Below are 14,952 nucleotides of genomic sequence, written 5' to 3'. Positions count from 1 at the left end.
GCTAAAGAAACAGTGTCGTCATTGAGGGCGTTGTCGAAATTAATGGTAGATGTACTGTCTAGTGCATCAGTTTTCGTTTCGACAGCTAAATTAGTCTGATGGCATCTCTCCATGGTGATTATCAGTGGCTGCTTTTCCAAAATATAAAGTGGCCTTAGACTTTTCGTGAAAAAGACTTAAATTGGCCTATTTGACTCGACCAGCTACTACCACTGGTAAAAAAGGTAATTGTCTTAATTGCGATAACTACTGCCGCAATTGATGTTAGTGCCTATCTGACGATTCCTTTTGTCACAGGAAAACCAATGCCACAACTACCACGCAAGTACCTCCTTTCTCTAATTTTTAAAAAATATTTGACAATACTTCCTGAATTTTTCTTGAAACATTCTCTATTTTATACACATGCTGACTATACGAGGTAAAAATTAAGAACGAAGAACGAGCAACAAGAAATAACGAGCTCATAAAGGGACGACCCCGTAGCCAGGAATGTTTTTCGGAGGGGAGGGGGCACATGTTGATGGCCATGAAAAATGACTTTCTTCATTACTTAAGCTCAGTAGGACAACCCCCAATATGCGAATTCAGAGGGGGGGGGGGACAAACTCCTGGGCCACGCCTCTGGCTACAGGCCTCCACTAAGCACACTTCATTGGAACACAGCAGATGTCGCATAAGCAGAAGAAAAGTTGTCATTATTAACAGATGTACACGGAGGTATGCACAAAAGAAAGTCTTTCACCCAAGTGAGCACATTCAGAGGAATGTTTCGCTGTGTTAGTAAAATATGCAGCGAGAAACCCTACCAAGAGCTGTAGAAAATAATGTAAACAATGCGTCAACCTGAGAGCCCGTGTCAAGTAACAAATGTATACAGTCAAAAAGGCCAGCAATTCTAGTGTAACACGAAAAGACCTGTGAAAGCCGCACTCATGTATGAAAATGATGTTAGAACTTCCAGCTAGAGGCCTTGCCTTGCAACAGGAAAGCTGCTACTCATCACAGATGGAACTTTTTAATTGTTATGCAAGTTAGAAATGATGGGTCTGGTCTTACAAGTTGAAAAGTGGCCTAAGCATTTGCTCTCAAAATCAAGGTATAGTTGCCGACTTTTTATACAAACTCCTTCATGGCACCGCCACTCATCCGACTGAAGTAATGTAAAAATCGAATGAAAATTTGAATGCCCTGGTGGGTGCTGTTTTGACTTTTTTGCTCTAACTAATTTGGTATGCTGTAAAACACAGTAACAATGTTCCAGCGATGTTTACAATACTTGCCCTGTTTCCAGCACTAAATGTTTGCACTCACTACGGCTCGAGGTTGCCATTGTAAAATTCAACGCAGAAATTACTACTGCGAGCCTTGAAGGTCACCTTTCGAAGGCTTTGTTTGTAATGTGTGATGTCGAAAGGAAATTTCAAGCTGGATAATTACAACAAAGTAAACATCATATACATGGTACAGGTTTGTGTAACATTCACTAACGTAAAAGAACATTAGCAATGAGTATGAAATCTTGACTGTAGTGCTATAGCCTCATGCAACGAAAATATGGGTGTGCTAATGAGCTGCTTGATCACCTGTCACTTTTCCTTGCTGCTGGACTGAACGCTGATCCGTCCAGAATCAGCAGTGGAGGATGCAGCAAAAACAAAGGCGCTTGATAATTTGTTGGTGAGGCGGTGACACAAATCCCTACAACATCAGGTCACCAACATGCTTGTGGCATGAACAGTCATAGTGGCGCTGGCATGAGAGGCGACAGCTGGCCCAAGAACAATAGAAGCAGGACCTGGAAGAGAATAGTGTGACATTGTAACTGCTGTGTCATGACCTCGTGACATAAATAATGTGACATGCTTGTCTAACACGATGTCAAACCTTTTTCATCAGTCACGTGTGTGAATACCTGCACACTACTGTCCGTGGGATGTGACCCACTTGACCCACATGTGATTCGCTGCCTATGTTAACTCAAGAACAGCAAGAATGCACTTTGGAAATTTCTGAATCAGCATTAAGGAGATAGTTCAACAGTACATCTGTTACCAATAATAGCAGCTTCACAACAAGTGAACAATTTCAATGAAAAGGTACAGTAAGTATCAGTTGCGGCTGCATTGGAACCTTGGAATTTCAGGTGGTGTACATAGCCACACTAGGTGTTGTAAATGCTCAAGAAAAAGAATATTCAGGCATCGTAGTGAAGCGATGTCAAGTGTGTTTGCATTGTTGGCTATCCTTGCTTAAAAACAACGTCATAAACAATACTTATGTACTCATATATGACTCAGCAAGCTACAATGAATCGCTGTTTTACCTGTCAGAAATTATGATATGGACATCATTGCACCGTGGCATGCACCTGATTTTGATAAACCTGAATTCGGTGCTCTTCAAAGCACAGATGTGAGTGCAGGCATAATATTGTACCATCAGCTACTCCTGAGGCATCAGTGCGAATGACATATCTGGTAAGCCCTTGATATATTGACAGCTCCTATGTTTACACGAAAATATATATCAACTTAGTAACAATAGACTGAAGGAGTAAAAAAATGCAGCTAAGAAAGCTTTGCATTAAATCTTTCACATGAAATCAATCTCCACAAATCATGCGATTCACTGTATTGTATTTGGATTTAGTCCATGAAAGTGTTAAAACATCACACTTACAAAGTTTTTTTTTGCGCCCTCTGCTACACCATGAATAATAATTATATACCAGGTAAAACACAAACAGAACTAAAAAAACAGTATGTTTATAACAGGTGTGTTAAATCAAATATATGCAACAAAATATAAAAGTAAGTGTATATGGACTTCAAAAACATCTCGACACTATTCACCCGAGCCAATTACTTGCTCTGTAATATTTCAGTTATTTCTGAAAAGAACAAGAGCTTTCCAATTGAGTATACAAAAGTTGGCACTATTACAATTCATCACGTAAACCATTTTACTATATAGAAGCTACGAAATTCTACGATTGTTATACACAGAAAGTTTTGTACTAACCAAATTGGAGATTAAGAGATCTTTTAAAATAATTCCTTGGATTTAACGTTCCACAATCACGATATCATTATGAAGGGCGCCATGGTGGAGGGGCCCGGAAATATTTACCATGTGGTCATTTTTATAGTGCACTGACATTGCACAGTAAACGGGCCTCTACCACTGCCCGTCCATCACAACGCGACTACCACGGCCGGCATCGAACACGTGGCCTTCGGGTCAGCAGCCGGCCACCGTAACTACTATACTACCGCGGCAAAAGAAGCACAGATTCTTTTTATTAATTTTTAGAACGCATTTTACGAGTTGTGGTTTCTAGCTTCCGGGAATAATTCAGATGCTGTTTTACATTTCTTTAGTTAAAAGTTCTCTCTGGCTGTTCGCACCTCGGTGCTACCTGCCACCAGCCACCTTTTATTAGACAACGGGGAGGAGATGAACTTCGGCCCGACGTGGAGAACGCGCCGGTAGGCTGCAGCGCGCCAAGATTACACGGCAGATGTCGTCTCGTCTTACGGTGCCGTGGCGTACCGGCACCGTAAACAGAGGGTCACCTAACGCCGCCAGCAGAAAGGGAGGCGCACACATTACACGGCTGCACTACGGCGCTGGCAAGCCCGAACACTGTCGGCATAGAATAATGCAACTGCAGTGGACAACTGATCAGAGCGCCATGAAAATGCCACGCTCGAAATGAAAACATGACCAACACAATGAATCTATTATTTCCGTAAATGCTGTATTTTCTGCTCTAAGTACGCACTCCGTCTCAGAAAAAGCATGCATGATACAAGCCGCGCGAAACGGACATCGACAAAGGAGCACTGTGTTTATGGCCTCGACTTCACTCGAAGCGGCCTCAACTGAGATATTGCGTAGGTACTACACGACACAGATCATTATTGGCACGAGCTGTAACCCAAACGGCGAGTAAATCAAAAGTTAGGCACTCACCTCCAAGATGCAGACCAGATAAAAAAGCAGCGCCAGCCGGCTCCCACTCTTTGTGTGCGTCCTGGCCTTTGAGGAGGGTAGTCGGGCTTGTGGCTAGAGTAGTGACTGCCGACGGATGAGGGACGATGGCGGTGCACCCGCCGTGGTAGAATGGTTCCTCTTTCCGCGATGCCCGCCTAAACTGCCGTTTGAGAACAAATACAGTTTCGTAGAATACAAGCGGTGCAGAACACGTCACGGCGATGGATGCAATGATGGTATGCGACGGCCATATTAGTATAAATTTCTGGAGGTGATCACTATTGCAAATGATAATTTTGACAAATTTTTTGTTGACGGAGAAGACACTTGCTTTTTGCACTATTCAGTTCAACATCATTGGTAAACGTGTGCTGTATCCATAATATTCGCGAAGTGGTACCAAGAAACTTATAGTGATATAAAAGACGCGAAACCAAAGAAACAGAAACCAAAGTAAATTACCTAATACTTCACCGAACAGCTTCTTTATCAGTTGTCTTGATGGAATTTGCTTTTTCTCTCATAGCTTTAGATAACTTAAGGAAAACTGACTACTGCGATCAGATGAACTCCGCTCTGGAAAGATCAATCGATAACCCAATAGCCAGCCTCGCGCTGAAGTTAATGCATCCGTCTTGTCGAATGGGAACCTTGGTAGCAAAGCGGAAGCATTAAGGTCAGTTAGCACTATGACGACGAGGTAAATTAATTTCCTTCCCTCCCTTCTGTACGTTTATATGTGCTCAAAGGAACACTCGCTGACGATGTCCCATCGCGCCACTACCGTTCAGCACTATACCAAGGCTAAGGTGGTCTAGCCGCGTGGGGTAAACAAGCCACACGCTTGCACAGCAAGACATAGTTTCGGGTTTACTGTATAATTGGCAGGGTTGGGATATTTGTTGTTGTTTATTGATATGTTTACTTCGTCACGTGATGTTTATTTTAGCATTGATTTTGTGTAAACATAGTTGCAGTTTCAGTAACTTCCGGTAAGTGTTGTTGCAAATAAACATGGCAGCGCTCATGCAGACGCGACCGCCCACATTGATCTGAGTTTGCGTTTTCTTTTTGCCCACTGCGATGGCAGCAAAAATAGAATAATGAAACGAGGCATTGCTTTGCGCCATTTGACGCTCAGAACAGAGCATAAGGTACATTTTTTTTTTATTTGCGAAGTCACCTGTGTTTGTTCAGCCACCCTTGCTAATCCTAATTTGTCGGTAACATGATAATTTTTATTAGAATTATACGAATACAGTGTGAATTCATCGCTGTCGAAGCATTCACACGTTATCATAACTCAAATACAGGCAGTTTGTAAAATGCGGGTCACACAGCAAAAACTGACTTGATGAATTCCCAGTGAAGGGTACCAGCTGCGATGGGTGTAACTTCGTATTTTGCGCCGTCCGCTTTACTCGCCCTGCGCGTGAGAGCAGACAACAGGGAGACACTGAGCAGACGACGCGGCGCGGATAAATAGATCTGAATGGGTGACCTTGTAGCCTTCACACGGCTGAAGGGAACTTCTTAAGCTGAGTATAGCTTTTCTGAGTGCGAGAGATTCTTAGTAAAGCCACACAGAATATGAGCTTGTCACATCGCGACCATTTTTCTGCGTTGTCTCAGCGGACTACTTTTTCTCAGCGACCAATCATGCTGGTGGTTCGTGCACTGCCACTCTGCACGCAAGCCTGTTCGAGCTAAGGAGTGGCAGTTAGATGGTAACGTATTTAAGGGCCCGTCACTCTTCTGGCTACAATAAATTTTGAACACTAAGGAATGATAAGATTTGCGAATTCTTCTTCCGCATTGCTCATTTTTTAACAGCCTCTTCAGTGGACTCCCAATTTTACAGAATAATGAGGAGGATAACAAATTGCGGCGTTACTGCCAATATTGAAGACAATTTGAAGGCATTTCTTTACTCTTGATCTCGCTAACTACTGTGCGCCAACAAATATCCTGACTAAATATTTATAGGTAATGAATACTATTGTCAAACCTTACGTAAATGTCCCTTTTAGCAAGTGGCCGCGACGAGGCAAAATGCAAAAGCGCAGCTGAAGTGTGATGACTGGAAGTAAGCAACTGAGGTTCGGACTAGTGACTTCTTCGCATGCTTGAAGCATCAAAGAGTGATATCGCATTATCAGAGATTGCCAGCCACTGAAAGGTAATGCATACTGCCCCCTTTCAGCGTACGACAATATTCTTTATCCTGACATTCTTCCGAAAGCTACTACCTAGTTTACTTTGCTGTCACGCTATAGGAGCATACACGTACAACTTCATAACAAGAACACGTTCTGGGCCCCTTTTCATTAAGATACATTATTGACTGTATTCATGAAGCTTGTTTCGTTGCAATGAGAAGAAACGTCATCAGCATGCTCGCAAGACTTTTCCAGCTTTTCTCGCTTCATGCTTGTAATGCGCTATAAGGAACCGAAAAAAACAAACACGAGGGACAACACAAAGTCCAACTCCTTCATTTTGATCGTCGAAGACATACCAACTAGCGTCCATTGCCACCTCATCAGCATGCTCTTCTCGCTACTTTAGATGATAAAGTCTAATTTTGGTGGGGGAGAGGGTGAATTAGACACGCACCTATGGAGGCAACTTGTTTAGGGGTTAAAACTCAAGCTGTCCTAGGCAAATAAATATTATGAACACAAGCAGGGCTGATACATCGAAGCAACGTTGAAGTGGCAGTTATGGTGGTCTTGCGAAAAAGGCTTGCAATCTGGCAAAATTAAAAAAAGAGGTTTTTAATAAGTGCTCTTGTAGTCAGGTAATATTGATGTATCTATTAAGACTCCAAGCTCTTTTCAAACTTTTCATTCATTTCAATTATTGGTTTCTTTTATCTGTGTGAACTTCCCAAGCGCAATTACTAAACTCTTTCAGCAGCACAGCTCACGAAAACAATATATGATTGGAAGACAAAAACAGGAATACCGTATATGAATGCATTATTTAGTTTTGAGTTACTGCTTATGAATACCCGCTAAGAAACATGAACCACATGCACCGTTTTTGAGGTTGAGTTTAATGCTAAAGGTTATCGGCACCAGATGCGCACAGTGACTTGCGCACATCCGCTACGTTATGGTAGCATAGACGCCTTTATTGCCTCATAAGGAGCAGCTCAAATTGTCTACGAAATTTAATTAACATTTAATACGCCAAGTTATCGAAGAAGTCTCGCTTAAAGCACGATTGTTCGGGGCTTTCTACTGATCTAAACTTTTTATCTCTCGTTTTGCTCTCTTTTCTCTTCGGTAGCCTGAACATAACTTGAGTCACACACGGTTTCGAGATCCTCGCTGTCTTTTTTTTTTATCCTAACCGCAGCAACTCTCGTTGCATATATAAGATCCTGTCGGTAGAGAGAATACTGCCTGTTTCACTTAAAGAGGTAAAGCAACCAGCCTCAGCACATTACGGTTTTTGTTGCGAACAGACCCGCGGAGCAACGCCATGCCTAGGCAACCGCCAAGACGACGAGCCCCTGCTTACGTCAATGGTGTACCGCGTATGCATCTGCTCGGGTAACGGGAGACGGGCCATGCTATACCGGCGGGCCTGCGTGGATCCCTTTGTCTTCCTGTGTGTCTCCCCACTCTCTCCATCCCTTTCCGACTGGCATTGTTTTCTCGGCTCTGTCTCCCCGTGTAAAGCGACGCCAAGCGAAACTAATACGCGCGCAGCGGAGGCATACGTGCTTCGGCCGTCGCTGAGTGCAGTCTTGTACCGCCTTTCGCACGGTCACTGACGAAAGCCGCGTGCTTGGCTCATTGTGCAGGCAAGCCTGAGCCCCGGGTGACATGGCGTCAGGGTTCCACGCACCTGCACCACGTGTTTCACCGGAGCGAGCAGGGCGTGAAGAAAGCAACGCTGCACGTGAGGAGCCTGAGGCGCGACCACCTAGGAGCAGTGTTCACTTGCGAGGCGACCAACAGCAACCTGACCAGGCCAGCGTCCACGTCAGTCACACTCACCATGAACCGTGAGTCAGATTATTGCGCATGAACGCACTGTCCTGGAAAAATTAGCAATCAATCTAGGAAGCTGCTCGCAGTTTCTGGTGGTTTTTGCCATTTTTCCCGGGCAACTTGAACGACTGGACATGCAATACTGTCTACATGCCATTCTTGTATGAAAAAAAAATGTGAGCACTTCTTCGTTCTGAAAAGGGTCAGACCCCCGAGATACATATTTTATGCTTTATTACCCCATCGCAGCACAGAACTACTTCAAGCAGTTAAACAAGATGGCGCTGCTAGTATGTGTGCCATCAGGTGGCTCGATGTGCTCCTCCAGAACAGGGTGGAGACACTGCCTTTGTGGACGCCATATTGGTTTAAACGTTCACGTTCGCTGGCATTGCTTGCATTGCAGACAGGGATCACTTTCAGCGAAAGCGTGGTAATTTGGCTCAGTTTCTTCCTTCTGGGTGCAAGACTTGCACATAAATTAATGAGACCATATAGATTAGGCACTAATTATTACGCACGAAGCATTTGATGGCGAAATAAAGGAATTTAGAGCGTATTTATTGGTCTGTTTATCTCATGATGCGTAGGCCCTCGTGTTCTCGAGGCCTGTTGAGTAGCTTGACGAGTACCAAAATTTAGGTGGCATGACAAGAGCATGTGAAAAACATAAATGACTGCTCATTAGAGGAAAATCATTACATGCCTTTAATGTAATGCTTTTAATGTAATGTAATGTAATGTTTTGTAATGTAATGCCTTTAATGTAATGCTTTTAATGCCATGGCACACGTGACAGCCCCGCCACGGTGGTCTAGTGGCTAAGGTACTCGGCTGCTGACCCGCAGGTCACGGGATCAAATCCCGGCTGCGGCGGCTGCATTTCCTATGGAGGCGGAAATGTTGTAGGCCCGTGTACTTAGATTTGGGTGCACATTAAAGAACCTCAGTTGGTCAATATTTCTGGAGCCCTTTACTACGGCGTCTCTCATGATCATTATTGGTTTGGGACATTAAACCTCAAATTAATCAATCAATGGCACACGTGACATTGTCAAGGAGATACACCGGCCGTTTGGTGAACTGAAATTCACATGATATGCTAAAAGCGTGAGCAAATTATACATGACTGGTGGTAGCATAAAACGAAAAATCTTGTCATGCATGTCATTTAGGCCATGACATACTGACTCGGTCATGTAGCTCTCACTGCCACTTTATTTACTTAATGTGTACCAAACCTCACACAGTGTAGTAGAATGATACGGTTAACATGAATGACTGGTCTAACACGAACATCATGTCATGCACGTCATGTGCACCATTACACGCATGACAGTCACAATAATGTTCTAAAGGCTATTGTATGAAGATTATGTATACCAAATTTGACAGGGGATGATAACAGCGCAAGATAAAAAAATTGTCCCCGTATCTGCATTTAATACGCAAATGTCGTCGAAAGACGATAGTCTTGCATGTGAAGAGAGTGAACAAAACATTTATTTGATGTTCTGCGCAAGAAATCGGTAAATGGTATTCTGGAGGCGATGTGTTAGCGTGCCTAGAGCGTGCAGCGGAGGTGAACGAGCGCATCACGTCATGTAACACGTGAGACATGAGTGGTATCTGGCAGTTTTCTTGGAAATATAAGCGCGTGACTCTGAGACGGGCGTGCGCACCCGTCTCAGATGTGATACGGTGTAGAAGGCAAGGTGAAGGAAAGATGCCACCACCATGGCGTCTCAGCAAAGCGTTGGAAACACTCGCCTTTTCGAGCAACCTTTGCACGGTCAGCGCAGCGTGAAAAACACTACGTTCCTTAGAATTACTTATGTATGCCTTTTCTAGTAAAAGACGCACATACGTAATACATACGTGTTGTTATGATGCCTCAAATATGCGCAATAATTGCTTTTTAATTGAAAATCGCACAAGTATAAGCGCTGAATCTTGAGCAACATTGGTAGGTGCTGCGAATGGGTACGGCCGTTTGGGGTATCATCTGGTCACTCTGGTGCTTTTAAAGGTGTCGTTAAGGGTGGACAAAGAAACAATTGTACAGACATACAGACCGAAATTTATGCATCGAAGGTCCCCAAGAAAGACTATCGTCGTTAAAAAGAGTCACACCTTTGCCGAAAAGGAGAAGCAATGAATGTCATAGCAATAAATCGGAATGTCACGTGAACAATGACAAGCAGATCAAAACGTGCCGCCGTTGCTCACGCACAAATGACGCAGAATACGGTAACACAGGTACAGATAAACATGAATAAGTGTCTCAGTAGTTACTTCTCTGTGTCTGAACAGCGGGCCCTTTTCGCTATGAGAGACTGTGCTGTGAGTACTGTGACCTTTGTGTGCCCGGTAAGTACAACATAATAGTTCCGGTGAAAGGCCAAGGCGTACTATTATCCCCACCACGATATAAGCGCGCGCACGCGTAAGCGTCTATACTCCCCCCCCCCCCTCCACCCTCTGCGGGGAAAGTACGCGCGGGAGATCAACGCATGAACGCCCGTCGCCGCGTCGTGACGATCTAGCGACGCGCGTTCATTGCGCCATCTCGCCGGTAATGCTGAAAACATGATAGCTCTCCGAGAACGGAATCGCCAGAGGTAACTGGTAGATATGAAAAGCTAACCGTTTCAACGTTCAATGGGGCGTTCCTTCGTGGATCAGTGGCTAATGCCACAGACTCATAAGCAAAAAATCGGACGTTCGATTCCACGCGCCGCAGCCTGCCCGGATTATTTTTTCTTTCTTGCGTTCTTATATATATAGATACGTATACATACATGGTGAATGGTGGTGGACGCCACCGGCAAAATCTAAGCATGAATCTCTATATAGTTGCTATCGCAATAAAACAATGAATAGTCGCAACACCTGAAAGATGTCTGCATGGCATGTACACCTTGACAAAGATAACCCGGTTATCAAGCTGTAATATCGGTTGTATTAACTTGTTGAATACCAAAATTTACACAGCATAATAAGAGATAATGAATAACATGAGCTGCTGATCATTACACGAAAATACTGTCACGCATGTCATGTAGACCATGACATGCGTGACACCAGGTCATGAAGCTCTAACACCCACGTTATTATTTTGATGTCTACCAAAGTTGACACGACATAAGAGGGCATAACTACCATAACTGACTGGTCCTAACATGAAAGTATGTCATTCATCTGATGTTTGCCATGACACACATGACCAAGTCATAGGCCTTAAACAACTGATTTTTTATTTTGTTGGCTATCAATACTGACATGACATGGTTAGAGAGTATGACCGACATACATGACAAGTAATAATACACAAATCAGATTAGCAAACGTGACTTATGAAGAGCTTAATGTGGCTTAATCCGGATGGGCTTTGCGTGACCATGCTCCGGCATCAAAGAGTCAAAACAATCTCAACTCACTCCAAATGACTTTTCTCGTGGTTTGCGCCATGTAAAATACTATAATTCTGCGCAATTCGCATCACTTTATTGCGGTCATACTCAGTCATCCAACTGGGGGGGGGCAATCTTAATTTACTCGAAATAGATCTTTGAGATTAGCTTATTCGGATTAGCTTAATCCACTTTATTCCGGGCGGGCTTACTATGGCCATGCTCAGACATCAAACAGGCAAAACAATTTCACTCCAAATTTGCTAACTTGAGATAAGCTTAATGCGCATCAGCGTAATCCAGCCTAATCTAAACTGTTGTGTGACCATACTGTATGTCATGACTATACAAACTGAATTTGCTGAAAATGACTGGTTAAGTATTACATTAGTCCCAAGTCACTTAATTCGGGCTAGATTATTCCGGCTTAATTTCTATTCGTTTATTGTGCCCATACTCAGTCAACCAAATGGCAAGGCAAATTCAACTTACTGAGAAGAGATTTGCCTAATTTGAATTAGCCTAATATAGCTTAATACGCGTGTGCTTAACGTGACCATGCTCCGGCATCCAACCTGCTAGACAATCTCTGCTCACTCCAAAGACACTTGCTCGTGGTTACCCTAATGAGGATTAGCTTCATCCGGCCCAATCCACGTTGACTTATTCTGACCATACTCTGCTATCCAACTGGCTAGGCAATCTTAACTTACGCAAAATTTGATGGTTCAAGATTCAGATTACCTCAATCCAGCCTAATCCGACTGATTAGGATTGACATAACGTGATAATACGTAGTCACCGAAACGGCTAGTCATTCTCAAGTAACTCAAGATTGACTTGCTTATGATTAGCTTAACCATTATTTTTGTCATGCTTAATCTGAAAAAATAGCCTAGTTGTGTCTAATCTACCCCATGGCTATGCCATCTCATCTTGGACCTGATTAGCATAAACTTCACTAATCTTGCCTAATCTAGCTTGATTGGTATCTATCAGTATAGATTGGTAACGACTAGCATTCAATTGGCTTGTCTAAAGTCAATCAGGCTGCGATACACTGCCTTAACTAGGCATTGTCTAAGCATACCCTGGGTTCATTCGGTGGCCTGATTGGCATCAATGAGTATCAATCAGAATTGATTTGTATCGATTACTATTGACCGTATCGACTATGCTCATCTAGCATGGGCTACGTTTAACTTTGACGATTAACGATTAATTCAACTCGCTCTCAAAAACGCTGGAAGCGTCAAAGCACAGAACTTGGAATAGGCAGAAACCTTATGTACGCACTCAGGGACAAAGAAGGCAGAGCAACTACCAATACGTATAAGATAGTTAAAATTCCGGAGGAGTTTTACAGATATCTGTAGAGAAGCCGGCACAACCACGACTTTGATTTAAGAACTGGCAGTATCCCAGATAGCATATCCCAGCAATAATTATAGAAATCAGAAAAGCCTTGGTGGTAATGCAAAGAGGCAAAGCTGGCTGGTGAGCACCGTGTAACATCAGATCTGCTGAAAGACGGAGGACAGATTGTGCTTGAAAAACTAGCCAACCTGTTTACGAAGTGTCTGCTGGCGGGAAGAGTAGCAGAGTCGTCGAAGAATGCTAACATCATCTTCATACAAACGAAAGCAGATCATAAGGACTTGAATAATTACAGGCTGATCAGTTTGCTCTTCGTCGTATACAAGCTATTTCCAAAGGTAATCGCGAACAGAATTAAGAGAACAATAGAATTCAATCACGAAAAAAAAACAAGCAGGATTTAGAACAGGCTACTCCATAATTGACAAATTTCATGCCAGAAATCAAGTAATAGAAAATGCTCAGAATACAACCAACCACCCTACATAGCCTTCATAGATTACGAAAAGGCGTTTGATTCAGTAGAAATATCAGCAGTCATGCAGACACTGCGGAATCAGGGCGTCGACGAAGAATATATAAATATCCTCGAAGAAATCTACAGGGAATCAAGTGTCACCATAAGCAAAGAAAGCAACAAAATACCAATGAAGCGTATAAGGCAGGAGGATACAATATCACCAAGGCTATTTAGCGCATGCTTACAGGAGGTTTTCAAAGGCGCCCAGAAGTGTTAGGAATAAACGTTAATAAAGAGTACCTTAGTAACCTGCGCTTTGCCGATGATATTCCATTGCTGAGTAACTCAGGGGACGAAATGCAACTCCTCATTACGGAGTTAGACAAAGAGAGCAGAAAGGTAGGCCTTAAAATTAATCTGCAGAAAACTAAAGTAATGTACAACCTCGGAAGAGAACAGCGCTTCGAGATAGGTAACAGTGCACTTTAAGTTGTAAAAGACTACGTTGTCTTAGGACAGGTAATAACCGTGGAGCCGAACCACGAGATTCAAGTAACTAGAAGAATAAAGATGAAGTGGAGCACATTTGGCAAGCACTCTCAAATGATGCCTGCTAGATTTACACTCTCCCTTAAGAGGAAGGTATATAATAGCTGCATGTTTCTGGTACTTAGCTATATGGAGCAGAAACATGCATGTTTCTGCTCCATGACTTACAAAGATGGTTCAGCTTAAATTGAGGACGACGCAGCCAGCTATGGAAAGGAAAATCATAGGCGTAACCTAAAGAGACAAGAAAACAGCAGAGTGGATCAGGGAACAAATCGAGGTTAAGGATATCATAGTTGAAATCTAGAAGAGAAAATAGACATGGGCTGGGCATGTAGCGTGTAGGCAGGGCAACCGCTGGTGATTAAGGGTAACTGACGAGATTCCCAGAGAAGGCAAGCAGGTTAGGGGGAGACAGAAGGTTAAGTGGGCAGATGAGATTAAGAAGTTTGCGGGTATAAATTGGCAGCAGCAAGCACAAGACCGAGGTGACTGGCGGCACATGGGAGAGGCCTTTGTCTTGCAGTAGACGTAGTCAGACAGATGATGATGGTGATGACGATTAACTTGTCTTGATCAAGCTTACTTAAGCTTATAGGTGAGGTGAGCGAAGCATGTTTCACTCTGCACGGTAAACGCAACGCTTAACATACTCTTTGTAAAAGCAGCTTCAGGCAGTTAATATGCGACGCAGCTATAGCGAGACGTATGATTTGTCAGACTGCCCGCTCACTGCCAACAATTAAAAATTACACGGCCACAAGCTAGACAAGTTAACAACTAACCTCAGATATTGTGTTGCTGTCGGTAGGATGCCAGCGGTTGCGCTTGACTTGTGCTTTTCATGTTTTCCTTCGGTCACCGTTACGAGGAAGACGAAACATCTATTGTCCTTTCAGGTGTGAACTAGTACACAGTATAGCACGCATCAGCCTGGCATAGCAGCCAAAGAACTGATCTCATTACATTAAGAACAACGTGTTTACAGCACTGTTCCAGCACTATAGCCTATGCGTGCCGCCCGTAACTTTTTAACCAATATTTCCGTGAGGCGGTGCGAAGTCTTTCACAAGGTGTCTCTACGCTGGAAGTGGAAGGTGTCTCACGAGGTGTTTCACAAGGTTTATATACCCTGGAAGCGTCGAAGCAT

At 43.4% G+C, this 14,952-nt stretch overlaps 1 protein-coding gene across 1 annotated transcript in view; it reads left to right on the top strand.

Annotated features, from left to right (window-relative positions):
* LOC119176882 (neural cell adhesion molecule 2) overlaps window positions 1-14,952 on the top strand; it is a 407,687-nt gene that overhangs the window by 359,782 nt on the left and 32,953 nt on the right. Inside the window, exon 4 of the mRNA XM_037428224.2 lies at window positions 7,814-8,017. Within this exon, the coding sequence (XP_037284121.2) occupies window positions 7,814-8,017 (204 nt within the window). The remainder of the gene's footprint in view (window positions 1-7,813; window positions 8,018-14,952) is intronic.

Source organism: Rhipicephalus microplus, chromosome X (genome assembly GCF_043290135.1).
Source record: "Rhipicephalus microplus isolate Deutch F79 chromosome X, USDA_Rmic, whole genome shotgun sequence".
NCBI classification, from domain to species: domain Eukaryota; kingdom Metazoa; phylum Arthropoda; class Arachnida; order Ixodida; family Ixodidae; genus Rhipicephalus; species Rhipicephalus microplus.
This window is presented reverse-complemented; position numbering and strand designations above follow the sequence as displayed.